Below are 26,635 nucleotides of genomic sequence, written 5' to 3'. Positions count from 1 at the left end.
TCAGATTTAAAATTCTTAAGGTAGGGGTTTATCACTTTAGTTGTCCTTAGGAGACAGATATCTTTGTAACAATTGAATTCTCATAAAAGAGCCACCAACAAAACTATTTGAACTGTAATGGGAGGGTGGAGACAACTTGCCTGCCTATTGAAGTGCATCTTTCATCATGAGAACAATAGCTGGTTCTTTTCCCTTGTCAACTGACCATCTTTTTTCCCTCCATTAATTAGCTGAGATCTTGAACAATTCTGTCCTTGGCCTTCTGCTGCCTGTTCTGATAATCCCTCAGGATACTCAGGATAGGATGACAAATCACAAGGAAAGATGTTCTGATTTTTGTTCCACTGCTGATGAGACAATGCTGTGTCTTGTACATATGGAGATAGAACTGATTTCCTGAGTTTTGGGCTTTGTTATTTATTGATTGTGTTGATGCTCACAAATTACCCAATGCCTCTGAGCTGCGTTTCTACGTCTGTAGAGAGGAATCTTTCTACGTCTTAAACTATAAATAATATATATATATTCTACGATTAAGCATCCAGGCAGGAGGGGACACCTAATATGTCTCTCCCACCACACTTTTCATATATTCCACTCAGAAGGCTGCTCTGGGGGGCAGAAAGGGAGGCATTGAGAACATAAGAAAAAAAAAATTCTTTCCCTTTTCATTTCATGTGCCCCGTGTTACATACAGCTGCTAGGAAGAGCTTTTAGGAGAAACTGTAGGGGAAATTCTGTTTGCTTTCCAGCCTAGATGGAAACTTTGTAGATTTTTCTTCTGAATTCCAAACAATTATCCACTGGCATGTGCAAATACAGTTTTTCATCAGGCCAATCAACCACATCTGGTGGCAGATTTTTCTCAGGTATTGCAAAACCCTTTTTATGAGGCCAACATTTTATTCTGCAGAATAAAGATGTTTCTCATTCTTAAAAAACGAATGCATCAGTTTTAAACATTTACCATAAACACTTTTTTTTCTTAATTCCAGTAAAGTAGTGAGCCATTTCTGCTGCACTTTATCTCAAGTGTTTTAAAGGAAGAGCGCCAAGCCTGCAGACAGGCATCCTTACCTCCATAGCCTGTAATTTTAACAGATGACAGGTAATCCTTTCTGGGCTGTGAATTCGGTGATTCATCATTCACATCTCTGTGTCTAGAGGTGGCAAAGGCCTCGAGGTAATAAAGCTGAAGAAAGCAGTAATTTCTAAGAACCCACAAAAGATTTTGAGAACTTTCCAACCCACGTTGATGAATTGAGGGATCCAGGAAATGCATATCTACGGGTGTCATTTATTGTGAGTACAACATTTGCCGGATGTGCATTTGATGGTGCTTGGTGGGAAAAGATGGTTTAGAAGAACATCAGATGTGACTGAATGTGTGTACATCACTGACTGAGTGCATGTATATGTCATTGCATTAACAGCAAAAAATTAGTTTTTCATTTCTTCTAGGCCTGGCTTTTGAACCTCATCAGAAAAAAAAATAAAAATATGCATCATCTTTAGTATCTGCATTTTGACTAAGCAGGCAAATTATTTCTTTTCTGGAAATAACCTAAGAGAAATGAATTAATCCATGTTTCCACTTAAATTTAGCAATTATCAGGCCTAAAGTTGATATGGTATGTGGGTTTTGTAATAATTATTATAAGGCTTGAAAATAAACCTGTTCTGGATTAGAATGAGATTAAAACGTCTTGATGTTCTCTTTGAATACAGAAAAGAAGCTTGCCTACTGAAGGGCTCAGTGGTGTGCATAGTTGCCTAGCGTACCTCCTGGTTAATATTCAAGTTTCTGCTTGATTCATGCAAGGGAATTTAAGCTTTTGCTCTCCTATGTGATATCTCAGCCCAATCCTCTTTTGTTCATTTTCTCCTGGGTGAGCTATTTCACTTTTTATGAAGATTTCAGTGTCTGCTGGCCAAGCAGAGTGAGAGGGACCATGTCCTTAGCCTACCAGAGCTTGGTTGTTCACGCGTGACGTGCTTCCAAACAAACAAACCAACCAAACAAAAAAAGGTGTTTTTTTTTTTTTTTTTTTTTTTTTCCTGAAGGAGTCCTTCAAAAAGAGAGTGAAAAGCCCATGCCCTCGCAGTCAGGTTTTTGCTTTCAGCAGTGAGGATTGGTTTCATTTGGTGGCAAACAGCCTATGCTTCATTTGGAGAAGGACCTGGGGGTCCTGGTGGTTGACAGGTTGACCATGAGCCAGCAGTGTGCCCTCGTGGCCAAGAGGGCCAATGGGATCCTGGCGTGCATTAAAAGGAGTGTGGCCAGCAGGTCAAGGGAGGTGATCCTCCCCCTCTACTCTGCCCTGGTCAGGCCTCATCTGGAGTACTGTGTCCAGTTCTGGGCTCCCCGGTACAAAAAAGACAGGGATCTCCTGGAAAGAGTCCAGCGGAGGGCCACAAAGATGATACGGGGCCTGGAGCAGCTCCCCTGTGAGGAAAGGCTGAGGGACCTGGGTCTGTTCAGCCTGGAGAAGAGAAGACTGAGAGGGGATCTCGTCAATGTGTATAAATACCTGAGGTGTGGGAGACAGAGGGATTTGGCCAACCTCTTTTCAGTGGTTTGTGGGGACAGGACAAGAGGTAATGGCCACAAGATGGAGCACAGGAAGTTCCGCACCAACTTGTGAAAGAACTTCTTCACAGTGAGGGTGACGGAGCACTGGGACAGGCTGCCCAGGGAGGTTGTGGAGTCTCCTTCTCTGGAGATATTCAAGGCCTGTATGGATGCCTACCTGGGCAGCCTGCTCTAAGGAACCTGCTTTGGCAGGGGGGTTGGACCTGATGATCTTTCGAGGTCCCTTCCAACCCCTTCAATTCTGTGATTCTGTGATTCAGTTGGCCCTTGCTGGTTTCTTTCTCCATTGCCATTTCACCCTATGCATGCTTGCTAATCTGCTCCAGTTTGGCAGTTACGCACTCTCCTAGCAAAGCTCTTGGGCTTTGCAAATTACCAGTATATTGTTAGCCCAAATGTACACAGATAGTTATGATACCTGTGCGTCTAAGCAGTCCTTCCATATGCGTTATTCATATGCCCTGGAGAGAGCTTTCCCTTGTAGTGAATTCTGAACAGAAGAATCATAAAATCATAGAATCATAAAGGTTGGAAAAGACCTCCAAGGTCATCTGCTCCAACCGTCCCCCTACCACCAATATGACCAAGAAGGTCAAGAAGAGAACCAGTAGTACTAAAGGACTAGGAAAATGTCCAGGCCTACAAGAAGAATCCCAATGACTTATGAGTTGGAGGCACTTAAACCCACTTACTGGGTGATTGAAGGAGGTAGGTGTTACTTTGCTAAGAGATACGGTCGCTTCTCTGACAGAATCCATTTTCACTTGTGTATCTATCTCTATGGTTGGACTTTTAAAGCTCGAAGTCCACTGAATGATGTGAGAGGTCTTCCTCTCTTTCCTTGTACTTATTCTTTCCACCACTGGGCAGAAGTGGTATATGTCATTTTTCAGAGTGCCATATTTCACACTTCGGTTTAATTTGGCTGATAATGATTTGTTAAGCAAATGTAAGTATGTAGAGCACATGCTGGCTCTCACACATAAAGCACTCAGTCACTTCAGCAGTTTCTTTAAAATCCCACTCCTGCCTTATAAAAGCTGCAGGTGCAAAACAGTTTGCCTCTGTACTAGCTCAAACAGAAGATAAAGGTAATATGTAATATGTAACTTTGTATTCAGCATAGCTCCTTGGCCATTATAATGTAAGAAGGGGACAGGGTTGGTAGTTTCCATTAAAAATACATATTCCAGTGAATGGCCTTGCTCTTACCCCTTGACCTGTTTAAGAGAAAGGACAACTGATCATGACACGCACCAAGCCTGTGACAATGAGCAAGCATGAGCATTAGAAAATATGGCTTTTCTTCTTGCATTTGGTGGGAAGAGCTATTTTTGAGATTCTTTTGATCTCTGGTCCCCTAACTATAAGGCGATTCTGCTCTCAGAAGTTACATCATTTCTAAACCTTATTTTAGAAATGGAGGAGGGGGGTTTTCAAGTCAAGGAGAAACACCATATTCTTCTAATTTTCCTCTCTCTCCAGTATGTATTTCAAGATATCTTTCAACAGAATTTTCTTACTTTCTTCGGGCATCCCGCAGATTTCTGTTCTTATCCCATTTCCTTTTCATCAGTGAGCTTTTTAGCCTCGTCTGCTCTTATGGATTCAATATCGTCCCAACACTGGTGTTTTGAATTTTTCTCTCTCCACTCTTGACTAGTCTCTATTTACACACTACTGCATCGTGGCATGTTTCCCTTGAGGTACTTCTTTATCCACTGAAATTCAGGAAGGACAAAACCAAGCTCCTTGCTCTGTGAAAGCTGCTGTGATGTTCCCTGTTACCTAGGCCCTTCTGCATGGCTTTTCTCTGTCTCTTAATTCTAGGCCATGCCTAAGTCTTGCCACTTTTTTGATGTAGTATATCAAATATAGCTATCAAAATGTAGCTATCAAATAGGAGTCATTCCTATTTATATTTTTGGTGGTACTTGGCTAACAGTGTGTTTTCTGCTTCAAGGATAATATTGGTGTGGTGATCAAAATCATACTTGCAGTAGTAAACACAAGAGGCTATTTTCTAGCTTCTTAAAAAAAATGTTAAAACAGGAAAAAGTGAAATTTTAGGAAAAAAAAACCACAACTATTTAAATTGAATAGTTTTTTTAAGGTAATTCTTCGCTGCAGATTTACCTTTTCAAAAATTATATTATTTTGAGAACATAAAAAAAATCATTACTCTTTTGAAATAAGGAACTACTTTTCATCTCAGCTAACCTGGAAATGACCAAGAGGATCATTTTTCTCGTGTATTAAAAGAAAAGTTTGTTTTTTTTTTTTTTTTAACTGAAGTTGGGCATAGAACATGGCAAAACAAAAGATAATTACAGAAAAATAAGTGAGAAAGTGATTTATAGTGAAATTTGCATTTAAAAAGTTATTAGTGCATTTTGAAAGGTAAAGAGTTTCAGAATATTAAAAATATATATTTAAACATGAAAGAAAATTCAAATTAAGCTGTCATATGAGTCCAGTCACACACAGCTGTGCTTTTTTTTTTTGTGTTTTCTTTAAGGAGCAGGGTTAAGGAATGATTTTGAATAGGGATCATATTTTACTGGCCAGCATTTCTGCTATGGGAAGAGATACGTGGAGGAAATGCTTGTAGAAAACTTTTAAGACTGCAAAACACAGATGCCCTTTTGAAAATTAATATCTCGTGTTTTGTGGAAAGTGTACTAGAAACTGGAAGAACTATGTTTATGCAAAGGTGTGGGATAGAAATGCAGCTGACTAAAACGAGACATTTCCCACACTTCCTTACCAATTACCTCAACCCTGGCTTAGGCTTGGGCAATAATTAGAGCTGTGCCGGTCTTTTCCTGAGCACAGGCTGGCAAGGATGTCAAACTGCAGCAAACCACGGCCAGGGTATTTGGTGAAGTGGGTGGCAGCAAAAGATCAGATTCTGATTTAATGTAGTGCTTTAGATCAGGTTTGTGTTGTGGTCCAGAGGTTAGAGGGAAGCGTGCTGCTCATTTTGCCCATAATCTTACTCATTATTTAAGCAGCTACTGATCAGGAGGTTGGAACACAGGCAAAGAAAGAAAAGAGGCTGGATAAAAATAGTTAGAACGAAGAGCTCTTTTTTTTTTTTTTTTTTACCTATTCTCTCATTGAAGTGAGCTCTGTTTTGATGATTTTCCTTGACAGAGAGGTAAATTGTGAGACGTTATTTTTCCGGTTTAGGTGGAGAGAAGGGCGCACTTGAAATTATGGCATGTGGTTATAAAAATAGCTTTTCCAACACAATGCTACCTACGCCAATATTACAAAAAAAGTGAACTCTCACTAGAGTAAAATCTGTCAGAAACAACACCTGCATAAAAGAATTATGCAGAAAACACATACAAAGTGGAAGGCCAGGCCAGGAAATCTTTTCAGTGTTTAGCTCAGCTGAAACGAAGGGGATTCATTTCCTACTAGGTAAGTGTGGGTTCAAATGCATTGCTTGATTGCAGGGAACTTCTGACATAACAATAGAGCCTGAAGATGAAAGTATTATCTGTAGACTTACTTTAATAGTTGGTATTTATGCACTGGAAGTAGGCATAGAAGGAAATTTTGGGAATGAATGCATATTTAATTTTGCTGGGGTGTGTGTACACACAGGTACTGAAGTTAGAAATGCCGCTGTATGCATTGAATGGATAATGAATGCTATTAGTAGAAGATGCTCTTTAATGAGCAAGATGAGGGATTTGCCACTTTTCTTCAAAGATAATATTCCTAATAATATCAGACCCACTGCTTTGGTCTGTAGTTGATAGAATACAACACTATTTCTACTTAATTAAAAAAAAAACAAAAACCAACAAAAACAAACAAACAAACAAACAAAAAAAAACAAAACACCACAAACAACATCTTTCAAAGTTAAGAGAAGCTATAAGCAAAAGTCCCCTGATCCTTTAAGGATACATTTCCACTGAAACCAAGCTATAGCTTTTCAGACTGGTAGGGACTATTTCATCCTGTGTCTGGTCTTCTGTAAAATTTATGTCAGAGAATTTCACGTTACTGCTCCAACACTCGATCATACTTTGCGTTTGGCCAAATGTCATCCTACACAAAATCATTTAGTCTTCCTTTGAAGACAGATCTGCTGCTTTTGTTGAATACAGTGTTCAGGAGAGTAAATACGGATTCACTAAACACCCTGATGTACATCTTAAGCGAGTATCATGTAGCATAGCTTAATGGATGATGTGTTTCACTGAGTCACGGGAAATCTGAATTCTGTTTGTGATTGTCTCTTTGTTCGCATTGTCTGTGAAAGCCTGAACCTCTACAACTGACGGGGGGTGAGAGAAATGGGAGGCACCCAAATGCACTATCTGTGCACTGTGAGATGGTAACGAGAAATCAGCACACCACATTATCTTTTTATATCTACTTCCTGACATTAAATGTCATTCCACAAAACATCCAAGGCTCATCAACTGACTGTATCTTAAATATGACTGTATTTATCAGCAGGATAACAAAAGGTGGACAGGCTACTGTAAAGAATTATTTGTAAAGATTGCCATCGTACTGATTAGATTGAAGATAATTGGAGGGAGGTATCTGAAATGTGGATAGCCTCTGAAGACAAGGCTAAAGGTGGATAAAAGTGTTCTCTGGTGGGTACCACTCAGAAGGGAGTCAAGTACTGAAAGGATGACCAGAATCAGAAAACTGTAAAGTGACCTTAGGTGAATAAACTTTTATTTCTGTGTCTCAGGAAAAATAAGGATAATGTTACTGCGTTTCCCTGTAAAGTGTTCTGAGATGATTAGAAAAGGGCAGTACAGTATATGCATTGTGTGGTATTGTCTGTTTATTTACAACCTGAAATTTGTCCTGCATCGGGGAGCCTCAAGCTCATCGTCCTTACCACTGATTTCACTGCAAGTGTCTGTAAAAAGCAGAAACAGTCTTTGTTGCTGCCTCCTCATGCGATAGATGTCCTCTTTCATTCATTAGCTGATATATCATGGTTTATTACATCTGTAAGATATAACGGCAAATATATCTAAAGAGAATCTAAAAAAGCCAACAATCTTAAGTTTATTAACAACGGTAACTCTGGACTATAAATCACTGTTTACGTGAGGCCATTAAAAAGGCCCTGATTCTGGACTCTTCCTGTAAAATCTTGTGTTAGGCCTTTAGGATTTAGCTTACAGCCTTCTAAGAAGGCAAATCTTAACTAGATGAAATTATAAAGTTAACTGTGAGGTATGAGCTCAACCACTCTGCGTTTTATTATTAGCTGCAGTATGTGGCTGAGTACACAGAGCAGAGATACTCACATCTGTAATGAATAACTATTTTTTTTTCTACACGAAGCTCAAACATATATTAGCACAGCCTATTTATCTGAATGAACCAAGGCTGCAAATAATTAAGGAATCTACTCTGGGAATACTTACACCATCATAGAAGCTGATTTTCATTCAAGTTGTATCAAAAGAAACCCCAGCAACCTCGCTCAACTCATTTTACACACAAATGCCATTCGTCAGCCTGGATTACTTGCTGCAAACGGCCCCATTATTTTTATGTGTTTATTCATCCTTACCGAAGGAGTTAGCAAATTTCATCTTGTCCTATGTCTTGTTTGGTGCACAGGGGGGCTGCTGGTGTGAAGACTTAATTTCTTTTACTCTGTATTAGCAGTGCTGTTGTGTGCTTTCCTTGTGATTGATAGGCAATGGGGAGCTGGTTGCAGCCGAATTTCTGAGCTGAGGGTTGCAGCAAACAGAGATGTGGTGAGGTTTGTTTTGTCCACCTGTGTTCTCTGTGTATTGCACAGGCCTCAAGGAATGGGTTTCTGCACTTCTGCTTTGTTGACGCAATGTTTTTGATACAAATTGTAATTTTGGTTTTGCAGCGGATAGGGACCCTAATCCAAATGGTGTGTGTGGGGGTGTGGGTGTGACCGTTGTGCAGGAACCTATACAAACAGAAGAAAACAATTTCTTTTGTCAAAAAATCTGCAAGAATATATGAAATTCAGATGAGAAAGAAAGAGTTCAACCTCTGGACACATCTAATTCAACCCACTCAACGGGGCATGGTCACCAGCACTAGATCTTGTCAGCCATGACCTTGTCCAGCTCCATGAATTTGGAGGCCTTGGAAGCTCCAGGAATTTGGAAGCTCCAGGAATTTGGAAGCTCTTGCTTACCTGCTGCAGTGCTGCGATATCCTCCCTGTGAGCAAGGTTTTCGTAACATCCTACTTGATCACTCCAAACTGCACTTTCTGTCTGTTGCCCCTCTTTGTATCATCTGAAACTACCAACAAGAGTTTGGATCCATCATTTTTCTAATTGCCCCTCAAGTAACTGTAGGCAGCAGCCTATAATTATTTGCTCCCTTTAGCTTCCCAAAGGTTAGGTAATTTATTTGAATATTAATGCCAGCAGACTTTTGGTTTCATTTACAATTCATCCTGGGCTGAGATGCCCAGTGCTGATGACTGGAGTGCAATAAAATCTTTGACTTTTACTTCCGTTCAGTACGCATAATTTGTTTCCATATCCCTCATCGGAGTTGTCTTACCTTTTGGTCCCATGCTGAACATCTCAGTTCTTCCATATGCTCAGTGAAAATATTTGCCCATTTTGGAGCCATGTTTAGATTTTCCATCTCTATTTCATCCTGTACAGAGTATCTACTTTCTCTTTCTTCATTCTGTTTTATGTCTGAAGACTCCTTTGCTTTGCTTTTTAATTTGACTTGCAACGTTAATTAAGCTTAACTTTTGGCAGTTCTTTATTCCAATAGTAGTTGACCTCTAATAGTATGGTTTTACTGCATGCTGCAGATCCTGTTCCTCCACAGAAAGCCACTGATTGAAAAGTGATTTCTTGTGAATGTAAGGATTTACTTTCATAATATTCTAAGTCCAGGTTCTACACAGAAAACTGGTGATAGTGTTGACATTGTTTATGCTAGTGTCTCTTAGCTTTATATTAAAATGACTGATACTATTTGTAAAGCTTTATGGAGGTTTGCAGGTTTTTAGTTTAAATGTTTAGTTGGTTTTTGGTTTAAATGTCACTGCGAGTTATGATTATATATAATATAAGGCTGGTGCACTTACTCTAAATTAGAAAAGAAATATATTGGGCACAGTTTTTATGGTTGCATGTCTGCTAAATCACCTCTGCATTTCACAGCTTTAGGCATTGGGAAATATTTATAGGTTTTGCTTAGGAGTTTATACCAGGTTAGATACAAAAAATTCTCAAGTTAAGGCTCAGAAGAGTTTGTTTTTGTTGTTGTTGTGCATTACTTTGCAGGTGTTTCCCATTGTGCTAGAGAAGAAAGGTTGGACGTGGTGCTTAGGGATATGGTTTAGTGGGTAACATTGGTAGTAGGGTGATGGTTGGACCAGATGATCTTGGAGGTCTTTTTCCAACGGTTATGATTCCATGATTCTATGATTCTAGGACTCATTAGCAGTGCAGGAAAGCTGCTAATTGGCTAGCTCAACATGAGCCAGCAGTGTGCGCTTGTAGCCCAGAAGGCCAACTGTGTCCTGGCCTGCACCACCAGATGTATGACCAGCAGGTTGAGGGAGGGGATTGTCCCCCATCTGCTCTGCCCTTGTGAGGCCCCACTGGGAGCACTGCGTCCAGGTCTGGGGCCCCCAGCACAAGAAAGATGTGGAGCTGTTAGAGCAGGTCCAGAGGAGGGCCACGAAAATGATCAAGGGGCTGGAGCACCTCTCCTGTGAAGACAGGCTGAGGGAGCTGGGGATGGGGAGATGTTCAAGACCAGGTTGGATAAGGCCCTGGGCAACCTGCTATGGTGGGAGGTGTCCCTGCCCATGGCAGGGGGGTTGGCACAGGATGGTCTTTAAGGTCCCTTCCGACCTAAACCATTCTATGATTCTGTGAAGACGTTCAGAAGTAGGCCACAGACCAAACGCAGTACTCACAGGACACCATGAAAATATTTGATCTAGAAAATGTTTGCACAATATTTTCAATGTTGTTTACTTTAGCCCTGTCAAAACCTCTCTGTATCTTTCCTCAAAAAACGTCATGGCTTATGCTCACCCCCTTCACGTTACTCATCCTGCAGCCTTGAGAGATCAGTCCAGTCTCTGGGGGCTTATAAAATGATTCTCCTTTGCCTTCAGGGTAGCTTCTTCAAAGAATTGCTTTCTCTCATATTCCTGTAGGCTTAGGAGGAGCTTTCCTGAACAACTTCAAAGATATTTTCCATTGTTCTTCAAATATCTTATTATCTGTAAAGTGCGATCACATTTTAGTATATTTTAGTTTTGAGAAGAAAAGAGTATTTCCATGAAAGGTTATTTCAGAGCAGCTCCATGCAATTCAATATAACCTTAAATTATATAAAGGATCACAGCATTTGCTCATTCATATCTCAGCGTGGACTCTGTACCCATTGCCAAGTTATCTATTCCAACATTTTAGAGTTCAGCTTATCATTTTATTTTAAAGACCTCCCATTTTTTATTGCCGAAAACATACTTAAGAAATAAAATGCTCTAACTTTTCCAACAGTTGCATTCAATTTGAAGGATCTAGTAAACATTACTGAAGCACAGCTAAGGGAAATCCCTTATGGCTAATAAAATTTTGGTAGTAATAGCAGATAAATTTTGGAGTTTTCATAATAGATTATCTAAAAATCTCCAATGCAAAATGTAAAATAAAGCAGGCCCAGAAGCTACTGTATAGTTTTTAAGCTATCATCAGATTCTAGAGAGAATCTGAATAAATGTGATAATTTTCAAACTATTGATATTCTGGCAGAAATGTTGCTACTTCTTTATCCTATTGTTACCAGTATTGCTGTTAAGAGTTTCAGAGTGCATTTTGTAGGTTTTTGTACATTAGTGAGAAGATTTTCCTGCCTCCCAGTAGTTCAGTTTTAACCATTTGGACAGTTTCAGTCCATTCAAACTGTCTTTTAGTAGGAGGAAGTGTAGTAATTTATTCTTACAGGGATGTTGTGACTCCAACACTCCCTTCTCTTCCTGTTGCTTGATCCAATGTAATTAAATAATAGATTTCATTTCATAACTTTGCAGTAGCAATAAAGAGGAAATTATGTTCAGAAAGCATGTTTATTTTTTTTTCCCCAGCCTTTTCATGGCTTAAAAGTGATTCTTTCTCTTGGTGCTAAAGTAATGTGAAACAGCTTTTTCAAACTTATGTCCTTGGGAGATGAATGTTAATTAAAGAATGAACATTAAATAGGAGTTAGGAAATCAGTGCCATTTTTTAGACACAAATATCTGTTGTTCAGATTTTACATTTGTGCTGCTTTGTGTTGCTTGCTTTTCTTTCTCTGAGCAACAGCTCTCTTCTTTTTTCTTTCTTTCATCTTCCCAAGAGAAAATCTGTTGTGTTCATGTTATCATCTGTACAATTTAACTTGGATTTTTGAAGCTTTGAGAATTACAATTCATATAAATAACGAAAAATAAAAAGAAAGAAAATACAGCAAACCAACAAAACAGATATACAGGTGGAACTTCCTTCCTTCTTATTTTTACATGAAAATGGATCCACCTAGAACTGTGCCTATTGTTTTTACAAATTTCTATTTTTTTTATTTATCTTGGATTACATTATTGGGAGAATGTTGCTCTAGATTTAGTATTTTGAAGGTATTTTGAAATAAACTGGGGAGAGAGATTTATTGAAAAGTAAAAGGGAAAAAAATCTTACAACTTCCTCTTTCTCATAAACATTTTGCTATACTTCTGATCATACTGTGTGACAAACGTTTGACAAATGTTTTTCCCTAAAATTAAAGAACAGACTGAGACTTTATCTAGTGTCATAATGTGCACTCCAAATAGATATTACAGTTGGAAAAGGATTAAAATTAAATGATTTTTCTATTATTGTTTTCCCTTCCTTTTGTTATTTTGGGCACATCATGCAAGATATACAGTTGTACGTCTGTCAGAATTCTTCAGGCACTACAACTTACCTTAAGCCCAGTAAGTCTTGTCTAAAACATCCAAAAACCTTTTAAATCAGCAGCCATTGACATGCATTATGTTTGCATTATTATATTTATCTGAGCAATCATCTAACATTTAGTTGCAGTCACCACTCAAACTGATAGGCTCCTATTTGGTGGACACATTCATTTGAGCAGATGAGAATAAAAATACAGAGAAAGACCAATGTGAATAATTTCAGATAAAATATTTTCGCCTACAGTCTGCCACCAATAACACAGTTTTTCCAAGTAAGAATATAACAGCATGTCTCTTCAAAGCTGTGAAAAATTTTGGTTTTCTAATGGGAAAAGTTGCCATTTTGCATTTTTGATTGAACCTGAATCCCTTTTTTCCCCTTCTGTCTGCCAGTCTAGATTTTCCAAACAGTGTCTTACTTACGTCCTTTATGGGATTAATTTTTTAAAGTATGTTTTTGTCCTTCATTTCAAGGTGTTTGAAGATAATTTTTTGTTCTGACTTTGCTATCGGTTCAGCCAGAGGATAAAGGTCTTGTCATCTCTATATTCAGTGCACTGATGGGTGTCTAGCTCTTCATAAACCTACTTGCTTTGCAGTTCTTTCATTAGCCTGAGGCTTGTTCTAAGAGCACTTTATCTCTGTGCCTGGAATAGGTAAATATGTCTTATTTTCCCCATGACAAACTGTGAAGCCTGATTCCAATTTGCTGTCATGGGGAGAGGAAGAGTATTTATTTAGTGTCCTGGTGAAACTAATATAAGTCAATGATTATTTTCCTGTGTGAGCAATGTAAGGATGCAATATTTAAACAAATGTTAATCTGCAGCAATGGGAGAAAGAAACCTGTTTATATTAGATGGTCTCTCAATCAACGGGGAACAGTCATTTTCTGCTTGCAGCATTGGAAACTGCATAACAATAATCCTGAATGGTGGTTTGTTTTGGGATTTGAAACCAAAGGATAGGAAGCTGTGGGTATAATGTAAACCTCTGCTGGTTTGCATACTACAGGAGTATTTGAGAAAGAAAAGGAATAGAAATAATTGGTACAGAGGAAATAAGACTGAATTGATACACTAAATATCAGAAAACTGATAATTTCTCCAGTTCTTAAGAAGGGTAAATTCTAATTGTTGGTTTGTTTGTTTTCCCTAAAGGAACAGCAAATGTATTTATTGATAAAAAGACTACACATTATCATTTTTCAGAAATAACATTTCATAGCAAAAAGGCATCGGAAGACGTAACTTAGATGGAAACAACTTAGAGTTGAGATTCATGACTTGGTGTAGCTCTAGTGATACTGCTATAAAAATGAAACAACAAGTTGTGAAAGTTTGAATCCAAATGTAATAAGTTCTATTGTAATTTCCTCAAAAGGAACAGTATTTATTTAGTTTTGATAAAGGAAAGTTTGCTGCCACCGATTTACAGTTGTTTCTCAGCAACACCGCTAGTTCTGCAGAAGACTATACCGTCATTTCCCTCAGATGACATTTTTCAAGCTGATTTTTTTCTTTCCTATAATTAAAAACAATCAACCAAGCAACCAACCAAAAAAAAAAATAGATTAATAGTTTCAAAGTCTGTATTTTTGCCTGCTATTATCACCAGCAATGAGAGAGCATCAGCAGTGGTCATCTCCAGTAGGATACCAAGTTTTGAATTAGCAAGGCCTATGTAGCTGCTGAATAATTTTACCATATTAAAATTGGATTCAGTGAGTCTGAATACTTTTCTGCATTTAGAAACTTTATAGTTTTAATGCTGTTTGTATCATTTCACTTAGTTTGGTCAGTACTGCCTACTATAAAAATCAAGTGTGCAACAGGGCTTCTATTGTTTCATGGAGGGTGGAAGAATTATAGATATAAAATCCTGGCCCAACATGTTGATTTTGGAATTAGAATTGAAAGAAAGAAAAATAGGAAAAAGTCATGCCTGAAGCTTAACTTGAAATGTACTTATTGTTCATAGATGCATTAAATTATTTCCCTGTGTGATAGAAAATGCAACAGCAAGATCTAATTTGAGAAGCTGATCTTAAACTATTTTTGAAGGAGAAATTAAAAAAAATAATAATTAGACTGCTTTAAAGCTCATCTTTTTTTTTTTTTTTTCAAATAGCAGTATTAATTTCACCATTTACTTGGAAATTTAATTTCCTTATTTAATCTATTTAAAATCATACGGTCTTTAATAGATGCAAATCTTCACTTTTTGTAGCAGGGCCTAGGCTGTTGGACTTTAAAAATAAGTTATCATTCCTCTAATAATTGTGCCTGTTTATCTTTTAAACACAAATGGTTCAGAGTATCAACAAATGGTGCAACAAAGGTAAGCTCCTGCAGCCCAGAGTGTTTTCCTGTCTGCTCCATCCCATGGGCAGAGGCTGGGCAGTTTTCTAAAAGCTGTGTACATTTTTCTTGTCTCTGTCTTTTATTTTTATGTGCTTAGAAGGATCACGTTTGACACATGAAGAACAGCAAAGTGCAGCGTGCTCTGCTCTTGCTACTTGCACTCCATCTAAGTGCCTGATACTGACTGTGTTGCTTTAAAAAAGAAAAAGGCAAAAACAAAAACGAGATCCAGCCACAAATAAATAAATAAATAAACACACAGAAAAAAAAACACCTCAAACTTTTTATATAAAAAATATAAGTATGTGGGTTGTCAGTAGAATGAAGAGAGATTGTAGTGTCAAAATTATACTAGATGTTTAAATAAATGGGAAGAAAAACAAAATACCATTTCTTCATCGCACTAATCTTTAGAAGTTTCTGATAGCAGCAGTATGGCTAAAATGTCTGTGTTGAGATGTAAGGATCTTTCCAGGAGTTCACAGCTTCAATCTGATTAAAGGACTGTTTTCTCCCACGACAGTTCGACTGTCTGACTTTAGATGTATACCAACTGCTTGTCACCTTTAATGCCAAACCCACCGTTGTGGGACCTGTCGACAATAGGTCCAACCTGCTTGTTGCTGGAGATCCTTTGGGTATTCAGAGTGGGCTGCAAAATCTCTATTTGCAGCTCCCAGCTCTTCAGGCTGCCCGACCACTGCAAGCCAAAAGCCAAATGCCATAACCACCTGCTAGAAGGAGGCAGTAGAGCATGCTTCAGACATGAAACGGTGAACTGATTTTGAAGGAGCAAATATAACAAATGGCACACTTGAAAACAAGTTCTCTGTGAATTTCAGGGAGTGAATGACCACGGGATATGAAGTGACATTTTCTTACCCTCATGAGCCGTATGTACCAAAATTCACTGTACGTTGAGCAAGAAAATGCTCCGCTGAAGCCTCAAAATAGGATGCAAAGGTTTATCTGCTTCAGGTCACTCATCGTCACCTGGTGATGCATTAAATGCTCTTCAGTAAAATATACCTAGGTTCGATAACATACCTAACAACAACAACACTGATTGTCTTTTCATCTGCAGGTGATGGTTTTATGCTTTAGACAGCTTGAGGTGATTTAGTCTTGCTGTTTAACCCGTGAATGGTGATCCTAAATCATTGCCTTGTAGAGTGCTCTAATAGACTCCGTAACGGGATTACCCACTCAGGATGCATGAAGTGCAGAAAGCTTGTCCCTGTGCTGACCTGGGGGAACAGAGTTTGTGTTTTTCCTGCGTGTGTCACGATTAGAGGGTCAGGTGTCAGAGCTAGATGTATGTGAGAAATTATAGGGAAATATTTAAGTGAAAAATTTTAATCATATGTTTAATTACTTTCAAAGAAGTATTGGGACGTTTGGCTTAGAATACATTCACGGCACTGTACCTAAACTCAGAATTTCTATTGGTATTTTTATAGTTGCATACTTTTGATATACAAAAGATTGGGGGGGAAAAAAAAAAGGCATTTAAATGCACATTTAATAACAAAACAACCTTCCTGCCTCGGAGAAGTTTTCAGCCAGGTGAACTGTGTTCTAATTTTCCTCTACAATAAAAACAAAATCATAGCTCTTGAAGCATTATTCTTGGCTCTCAGCGGCTTGAAGGCATGCAAACATTACCATTTTGTCTCCATTCTACAGTTTAACTGGAAGGATTATGTCACAACGTAGTGTGTTTGTTTTCCAGCTTTTTGTCTGTTTGTCCGTCAAGACGTTTTTGTAGAAGTATCAGTGATTGTTGACTTTGGAGGTAGGGGAAGAAAAAATAATTAGGAGAAAAAGCAGACAGCGCCATTGAAGTAACTGTGCTTCTGTCATAGGAGAATGAATGCTCCTTTCAACAAATCTATAATTTGCAAAAGTTGCAAAAAGAAAATAGCCGTAAGGTGACTGTTAACATACTTCAGTTCATCCTGCCAAGAAAGTTAACTTCATAAAGTCATTAAACCAGTGATTACATTTTAAAATATTATTCCCTAGCCATTTCTTCTTAGACTTTAAAATATAGTTACTGTATATACTACTTTCTTTGTAATGTGAAAAATTGTAAAATACACTTATTTTTCATAAACTCCTAATTATTAACAGAGCTATTTGTGCTCCTATAGTGAAAGTCATTTCAACACTTCCGTTATTTAAACTTCACTTTTAGGGGTTCATAATTTGGCTGTAATAAAAAATAAATTCAGACTCCAGGGTCTGAAATATTGTTTGCTGGTATGGGGAAATTTAGCCTGGTTTTCTTTAAGAAGCTAAGTAATTTGGATTGCTGACTCTTCTTCAAGATAATCCAAAATAAGATATTTTCCACACTAAATAACACTAGTCATTAAAAAAATTTAGGAAAAGCCACTGAGTATGGTGGAACTGCTGCTGCCCTGTATTCTGGGACTGGTGCTCAACAGAGCTGAGGCTCGAAGAAGGGCACTTGTGGGACCTTCTTGCCATGTCTTCACTGTTGCTCTTCCAGAAGGGCGGCTGTAACAGCAGGTGGGGAAAGTTCCCACAGCCCCGATAGCATCGTTTCGAGTCCCTGGCAATAGACCCGCTGCTCGTGAAGGAAGAGCCCGCAGTGCTTCCACTGCAGCCAGAAGCAGAAGACCTACGGACATCGAGGTCGCGTAGCTGAAAATTGCTTTCCTGTGATGCTGAACGCTCAAGTGCTCCAAAGTGGATCGTTTCTTTGGTGCAGCTTCCTCAAGTCCCCCTTCATCCCGTAATACAGCCGCGGTAATGACTCAATGAGGCCTTCAGCTCCGGAAATTAAGGAATCGGGTCTTATTGCATATTAATGGCAACTCCGGGACAGTCAAATAAGACAGTTTGTTATAATACTAATTATAACCAAGCACTCATGTTGTGGTTTGAATGAGTCAATTATGTGTGTGTTAAAACTATAAATACATCTTCCCCCCAACCTAGACTGTGTGGTACGTAATTTTTTTTTAATTGCCTGGATACATATTTACCTGAGCATATCCTGGTTTCCCAGATAAATATGTGTACCAATGCAGAACTCATTATGGTCTGTTTGGATAAATAATCCATATTTTATAACTGTACAGGAAGTAATTATTTTCCTATTTTACTTTCTTTAAGCCAAAGAAATTAAATGCTGTGGGTTCATTACTTAAAATAAAATAGATGCAAAAGTCGAGGTAATGTGAGAATAAAGTTTTCATTGTTTTGGTAGAAACTGAGAATATTATTCCAGATTTTGATCTTGTGTTTAGCCCAGAATAACTCCATTAAAATAAACAGTGTTATTCAGGATTTACTTAGATGCAAATGGGACGTGAATTTGGCCTCCTATCCTTAATCCCCCTTACTTCACTGGGAATTCCTGCCAGTAGCTTGCACACGATCTTTGCTTTAAACGACATTGTCAAGTATTTATCATTTGGAAAAATAAGGTATTTCAGCTGCATGGAGAAATTAACTGATATGAATTATGTAACGAGAAAATTAATGTCTTACAGTTATGGTCCTATATAGAATTATAGAAATCATGGAATGTTTTGGGTTGGAAGGGACCTTAAAGCCCATCCAGTTCCAGCCCCCTGCCATAGGTACAACACCTCCCACCAGCCCAGGCTGCCTCCAGCCCCATCCAGCCTGGCCTTGGGCACTGCCAGGGATGGGGCATCCACAGCTCCTCTGGGCAGCCTGTTCGAATGCCTCACCACCCTCTGAGTGAAGAATTTCTTCCTTATATCCAATCTAAACCTCCCCTCTTTTCAGTTTAAACCATTAGTTTAAAGCCCCATGCATTAGGAAAGTAGAACATACTTTGATGGCGGCTATTTCTGCCATTGTTTTATCTGATATTGGGAAGAGCTGCGTTGGGTTATCACCATGCCAAGGCCAGTTTTTCTAATACTTTTAAGCTTAGTGGGACCAAAGTCAGCCTTGGCATAAATCCATTAACTGCAATAGATTTACACCAGAGATGAATATTGTCTCATTCTTGGAAAATTTATTTTTATCCAACTCTTTATATTTTATGTTAGAAATATAAGTAGCCTGTGTGCCCTCAAACTAATCAGAATAAGAAACAGTTTTGCTTATGCCAAAAAATAGAACTATCATTTTTCACATTCTTACATTTTTCAAGTGAGTTTCAAGTAAGATTATATTACTGTGACTTCTGAATTCCTGAAATCTCTCTGGTCTTTGTGACTGCAAGGGCCAACAGTGTTTCAAGGGGAAAATCTGAAACTCTTCCTGCAGTATGTTTTGTGTTGTGCGTACTAGATACAGTTCACATTTTGTATGCATATGATTAGTGTGGAAAAAAATTAATGTAGTCCAGTATTATGATTTATGGACTGAATCTCTTGCCCACTGAACACTTGCCAAAAAGAAAATCTTTCCCCCTCTCTCCTCCTTTGGATATTAGAAACAGCTACTGTTTTTGTTGATCTTTTTAACTTCTGAATAGGCCTATTTCAAGTCATAGCAGCATGGGAGCTCAGATTAATAATATACTTATTCAGCCAGTGATACTGAGTGAAACCATTGCTAGTGTGAGTACGAGGGGTAGGATTTCTTTAAATTATTTTCAGGTGCATTCATGCATTTCTGAAAGAAGACTATAGAGATATTTGAAAATAAATGAATTTTCTGTTTACTGATCATGTTACAGGTGTGTATGAGTTTTAATATCAAGAATTTAAGATGTCGCTTTTGTACCGGGCTCACAGTCAGTCCATCCATCAGATGGTTAACAAGGACAAGAGCAAAGAAATGACCAAATCCAACCTTTTTGCACAATGTTTTTAAACCTAGAGGAAAAGGCGAATTCCATGGTGTGAGGCATCCTTTCTATCCCGCCTACTCTACGGCACCGTCTTGAGCTGGCACCAAAGGCTAGGGAAGGAGCAAATCCCATTGACTTCTCTCCCAATTTGGGTTTGACCTTAGCCCAGCACTTTGATAAGCATCAGCTTGTGCAAGTTTGGTATCTAGTCTTGGGTTGCTCTGATGTGATGTGTTTGTGTGTAAGCGAGCCCACCTCCCTCTAAGTCACCAGCCCTGCACCTACTGAAAGCTGGGTCCAAGGCTGATGTGCTCAGTCCCTTCCAAAGAGATTTTTGCCCTTTATAGCACATTTGAGCAGTTTGGGGCCTTCAGAGTCATGGCCATTGTGACCGTCTTAATAGAGGTGAGGACAGTTCTTTGCTTCACACTCGTTTTGCTGCCATTCATAAAATTTGGGGGCATTCATCGTTCAATCCCATTTGAAATTTACCTTTTTCATATCTGAATGGCTGGATCTGCTCAATAGGTGTTTTTTCAATTATTTTAATAGAGTCAGTGGTTCCTATCAATTCATTTTCTTTCTCTCAAATGAAATAAGAGTATGCCTAAAAACGTCTTCATGTGGGTATGGTTTGTACTAATGATAAGTCAAGTGAGATAGAGTTTCTTTCCAAAAATACTTAGGTAAGCTGTTTAAAATTAGTATTTGTTATTCTAAAAAATTGTGAGAGGGATCAGCCATCCTTCCACAGTTGCAGATAAAGTGCTATGGCAAGAATTTGGCATTTTTACATTGCCTGAGAGAATTATATGTTCATTTTCTGGGCTAATGTGGTTCAAGGAAGAAAAAAAAAAAAAGTAATGCAGTGCTTTTCAAAAGCGATCATTTTAAATATAAACAAAAAAGCTTTTGCTTGAGATTTGTCAAAAGTCTTTCAGTCTTTTCGTAAAATTGTTATTCCCTTTCCCACTAACAAGAGCAGAGTGAGTGACACCTTTGAGAGTCCCAGCTTGTATTTAAGTACATAGCTTTATTTTGCTATGTACTACCATGCAAAAATATTATATGAACTTATTTTAAAAACCTAGTGATTGGTTTTTTTTTAACACAGAAATGGCCATCCTAATTTATTTGTTTATTTTAGTTACAGCAAGCAGCCGAAGTTTCTCAGCTGAGAGGAGCTCGAGTCATCTCTGCTGAAGATCTCCTCTTCCTAATGCGCAAAGATAAGGTACAGTAGTAAGACAGAATTTTCTTATTTTACATAGTAAGCTCCTTATCTTGTTTTAAAGTGTTTGTTTAACCTACATGAAAAGAGTCCATGCTCATGAATAGCTTCATTAAAAAGTACAGCTGCACTGCAACTGTATTTTATTCTACATAGTACAATAATTGCATAATAAGTTAATTAATTCTCATTTTTTTCCAGTAATTTCAATTACAAGTAGATTTTTTGACTAGCATTTGGAGTGGGTAATATACATTAGAGCTCAAAACAATTTCTTAATAACAGTATAAAGATTGATCCTTATCTTTTATATTCCTTTTATGTCTATAAAAAACAATTATTCTAATTTCCTATTTATGCAGAGTGTAGATGCAGGTGTTGTGTCTAACAGTGCAATCATTACATTTTCTTCGTCTACGTTGTCAGTAAATCCTGTCTTGCTTTTTCTTTTAAATATTCTTCCTGTATCTCACCAAAATCTCCAAATGTAGGTATGGCATACTTTCTGTGTGAAATATATAGAATAATTTAAAAGTAATCATTTTCTACAAGAACATTAAAGTCATTTTCATTCTTCAAATTTCAGAATTATTCAAAAAACTTACTAGCTATTTTTGTAAACATTATTCCTTCTTCCTCTGTCTCCTTTTCTTGTCCCACCCCTCCCCCCCGGCTTTCTACCCCACTTGTGTTTTTCTTTCCTTGTTTGATAGGTGAAACTAAATGACCAAAAACATATCAAAATAAATACAACCCTAAAACATGAAAACCAATTGCCATTACTTTATCTGACATGATAAGTAAGGGTATATTGGAAATAGTGGGTAATATGGACATCAAATGTCATGGAAGTATGCATTTGTAGGTTTGAATTTCCAAACAAAGCAAAGATTTTGGAGTGCCCTAATGAAGCCTTAATGTCAGCTTTCTGAAAGTGAAACTCATTGCTTTCTCACAGTTGGCAAAGAAGGTACCAAGGAGCTTAAATAAGTACCTTGTTGTACTTGCTATATATGGATTTTCTGCAGAATTAGGAATTATGAACATTATAAAAATATGTATTTACTGAGTATCATATTATATATTTGCATATTTGTGTTATAAGGTTAGTCTAAATAAAAAATAATTCTATATAATACAAACTAATATCTTTTTTTTTTCTCATAGAAAAAGCTTAGAAGGCTACTGAAGTACATGTTTTTTCGAGACTACAAATCTAAAATTGTCAAAGGCATAGAAGAAGATGACATCATTGAAGGTAGAAAAACTACTTAATTTGGGAGGGGGCTGATACTTTATAAATGCCCAGAACAGCTCAATGCAAAGTATTAATGTCTAATATTTATACAAGCAAAAATTAATGATTTCATAGTAATTTAGCTTTTCCATTTGCTTCAAAGTTCAGTTTTTTCATCTACTATCCAAATGATAAGTAACACTGCTTAATGTTATAACTCTGTTGAAGTTAAGAAATAGGTGCTGATTAAAGGGCTAATTGATTTCAGCATGTGCAATTTAAATGTGTCAGCTACCGTGTGCAAGGGGGAGCTGCAATTGAATGGACATTTGTTAAATAATTATCAGAAGCTTTTGTCATGTTTTACAATACCACAACCTGAAGTCATTTAATACAAGAGGACCTGCCTTGATTTTGGTATTGTTGAACATTTTATACTTCAAATATGTCATTTAAAGACTGGGAAACACTTTTGTTTCCCATTCCGTGATGAAGTTTCAGTTTTTAATAACCAATGCATTTAAAGGCAAAGCTCTTTGAATTAAGAAAAGTATTAATTGGTATCATTGCATTTGCTGGTATAAATTTATGCCACTGAAGTGAAGTTCTATTGCTTTATATTAACAGAAGCATTCAAAATTAAAACTTATCACAGTAAATCTAAATCTTGCCATATTTTTATTACAGTATCCAGCAATGTCCATACAACCCTTTTGTATTTAACTTATTTCCTTTCTCAGAGCCTTTTCATTTTTTTTCTCCTTACAATGAATTCCTTGTGTTTAGTTCCTCTGAGCATCCACACTGATGTTAGGCAAACATTGTACTTCTTACTTTAACTTAGTCAATGTGTAGATAAGTTTTTGTCAACTCATTTGAGATTTAATTTGCCTGTGGCATTTTATTTTAACAAAACATGTACGTATATTGTTTCGTGCAAGCAATCTGGCAGTATAGCTTCCTACCTGACAGCTTTATTTGTACTGGTAAAGTTTGTGTCACCAGTTAAAAGAAATAAACAATTTTCCTAAATCATTTAGATGCTCATGAAAAGCTTCCTAAACACGTTTCATCTGGGAATTAAAGATTGCAATTTCTGTTAGGCTTTGGTAACTGAAGCCATCAATTTTGTCTTGTGAATCTAGTGTCTTTATAGCTGTCACCTTGTTTAGAACAACAGAGATCAATCACCTTGCCCAGGCTTTACTGTTGAGGAATGGTCCATCACCTGTGGAGATGTATCTTAATGCCTGTGTTATGATTTGCTTTAGGTTGTAGGTAATTTGTGTATTCTGGTGTTCTGTGTGCTTATGAGAAATTGTGTTTCCTCCATATGTTATATTGTACAAGTGAGTTTTTATGCAAACAAACAGTAGTGGTTTCTTCTGCAGCACTGGGGGTTCTTCAGTGCAAAATAACAATACATGAACAGTAGACTAGGTTTTTCTAGATCACCAAAAGCATTAGGTTGTACTAGGAAACACTGAAGGGGACTTTTTACTACAGTGCTCCTGGAGCACAGCAGGAGCATCACCTTGGTCAGGTAGCACAATGTGTGTGGGGAGGACAGTAAGAACAGGCCTCTTCTGTATAGTGCATCTAATTCTAAAAAATGTCCCTTCTAGGGACATTGGCAGATGTTTGCAGTAGCCAAATAATTTAGGTTTGTTGTTCTTTGTTTATCTTTGTTCAGACAAATTCAACAGCAACAGCACCAACAAACGGCAGAAGCTTGCTCAAGACTTTCTCAACTCCATTGACCAGACAGGAGAGCTCTTAGCCATGTTTGAAGATGATGAGATTGATGATGTTAAGCAAGAGCGGATGGAGGTAATTCTTTTGTTTTACTGATATCCATCTCCAGCAGAGAAAACTGTGAAATAGTTCATACATCATGCTGGTCTGATGCCTTTTTTGTGCTGCATATTGTATCATTGTTATGTTTTTTCTTTTTGCCCAGATGGTCTAAAGGAATCCTATTTACATATTTTTCCTATTCCTTCAAATGTTTCCTGATATCTAAGCACACATGCTGAGAAGGAAGATTATGAAAGGGTAGTTATGGATCTTTCTGTCTGCCGTGTATTTGTATTTCCTTTCTGCAGAAAGCAGATTCTATTTAAAAACATTTCACATGTATTTTTCACAATTTCTTCTATTTTTCATTCTTCCTCTCATTAGAAAATTATGCCTAAATAGAAGTTGAAGATTCTTGTCATATAATACAGTTTTTGGAAAAAATGAACAATATTCCGTGCAAACACACTTCAGTAAATGCTCTTCTCTCCCTCTCACTTTCAAGTCCTATTTTCTGATCTACGTACATATGAAAAATTATGTCTACATTACAGAATGCAGTACCGTATCACTCTTAAAAAGCTAGCTGGGATCAAGAAGCAATGTAGCTGTGTTAGCATGGAAGTCTGCGATAATGGCTTTGATACCAGTTTTGCTTGGTTTCACGGAGGTTTAGCTATACTATCAGAAGGCACCATGTCCACAGGAAGTTGCTACATGGACCTTATGATCCCTATTTATGGAGCATCTTCTAGAATGTCGCTTACTTTGAAGTATTAAAAAAATCCAAAGTGTGTATCTGGACTAATTAATAAGTGGGCCAGGGTCAGTTCTCTGGCCCTGAAGGCAGGTGACGTTGGCTAGCTTGGGCTCCTATGGTTCAATTTTCTTTCCACCCAGAACAGGCTGGCCCTGTCCATAGTGAATATGGAAAACGCTTCACAGCCCCCGTTCTTGCCCAGTTCCTGCTCATGTCTTGTGTGGGCAACTTGTGGTCGAGGGCAAAATGGTGCAGAATGTCTGCTTACAATTACACACTAGTGCTTGAGCCAATTTCCATAGTTTTTAGTCAGAGGTGTAGGATGCATGGCTGCTGGAAACTTTCTGTTTTTAGAGTGCTTTTTATGCCCTTTCAGCACCAGAAGTTGGGTACTTTTCTGTGATGAGGTGGCTGATGCATTCCGTAATATTTGTCTATTTAATATTTGCCTATTTAGGCCACATTTCACTTTAAGGATTCATGGAAAATCCTGAGTAAGAAATAACCTGATTTTTATCCTGCTCTCTCTGGGACTTACCCAGTCATGTTTTCCTTTCCTTCTCCCCATTACGGTTACTCAAAATCTAATCAAGAATCTATTCTCTCTTAGCATTTGGTTAGGAACAAGTCTCATTTGTCTGCAGCTGAGAATCAGTGTTGTAGAGCAGTTGTTCCCAACCACTGTTTGTGTTTTGGAAACTGGTTCTTTCTTTTCTTTGCTTTGCTTTCATACATATTTATTTGTGCAAAATGTTATGTTTTGCATAAATGCAGGCACATCCTTTGAGCTCATATGCACAAAAATACATAACAGCACTGTTTTGAATGAGTTTGTTATGTGCTTAACCTTCTGCTATTCTTTACATTCTCTTTTCTCATTCCAGTATAACTTTTTTTTTTTTTTAAGTTTAAAAAACTATACAAGTGATTAGAAATATGAAGTTCCTTGTCCCAGACAAGGATATATCTCACTTACTTTCTGTTTGTCTGTCAAAGAATGCATTGCTGTAATCAAATACTTCTCTTTCATCTGATTACACATCTTGTTTTTCTTCACTTGACTATAATTCATGAACTGTAGGATATCTATATTTAAAAGCAATTCTTCTCTCTATTATTTTACTTTATTACATTTTGTGAAATCTTGATCTGTTTCCATGTTTAAAAAAAATCAAGATCTACTTATTTTAGAATAGATCCATAAATTATATACATGTATGAAGTCAGTACTGTGGATTTTCTTTCTTATTAGTTTTTCAGTGACAAAACATGAAACATTGCTTGAGACATGCTACTCCAAACGTTTAATATATTTTTGGCTTTGTTTTGTTTTGGATTTTGTTGTCACTTTGAGGTGGGTAGAAAGGAATCAAATATAGTGGGAAATGTGATCCAGTCCTAAAGGAAGAGTTGTTAGTGGATGGGCTAATCTAGTGTATCTTACTTACTTTGTGCAGTAGATTATGTTTAATCCATGCTAAGTTTTGGAGGAAATCCAATAGACACTTTAAAAATTCTAACAACGTTCTTTAAGGAATTAGTATACTTAAATCATGAGCTGTGATCTAAAGGCAATGTTCCTTTTAGGTATCAATTACCTCAGAAATGTGTGGTTATCTTGGTTTGGACAACTGCAAATGATTTCAGTTCCACTTTGCCTTGGGCCAAAATCATGCTAAGTTGTCCAGAGCAGATGATAAACATATATTTCTGATGTCATTATGGGCTAAACAGGATATGATTGTTTAGCAGTATGGTTTCAGTTATGATACAAAAAGCAAATATTGTTTATACTTATTTCTTTTAAAACATTTTATAAAATGAGACCTAAAACTTCATGGGAGTGCTTGCAGTTTTGTGAGGTCTATTTCCTGTACCATGGAG

The 26,635-nt window shown here is 37.5% G+C and overlaps 1 protein-coding gene across 6 annotated transcripts in view; it reads left to right on the top strand.

Moving 5' to 3' along the window:
• SUPT3H (SPT3 homolog, SAGA and STAGA complex component) overlaps positions 1–26,635 on the top strand; it is a 280,990-nt gene that overhangs the window by 165,529 nt on the left and 88,826 nt on the right. For all 6 annotated transcript variants that reach the window (XM_083829800.1, XM_083829802.1, XM_083829797.1 and 3 more), the window contains exons 4-6: positions 20,874–20,960; positions 22,125–22,215; positions 23,888–24,024. In XM_083829800.1, coding sequence (XP_083685926.1) covers positions 20,874–20,960; positions 22,125–22,215; positions 23,888–24,024 — 315 coding nt within the window. The remainder of the gene's footprint in view (positions 1–20,873; positions 20,961–22,124; positions 22,216–23,887; positions 24,025–26,635) is intronic.

The sequence above is a fragment of the Anser anser genome (genome assembly GCF_964211835.1).
Source record: "Anser anser genome assembly, chromosome: 3".
In the NCBI taxonomy this organism is placed as follows: domain Eukaryota; kingdom Metazoa; phylum Chordata; class Aves; order Anseriformes; family Anatidae; genus Anser; species Anser anser.
Note: the sequence above shows the minus strand (reverse complement) of the source record. Positions and strands in the feature narration are given on the sequence as shown.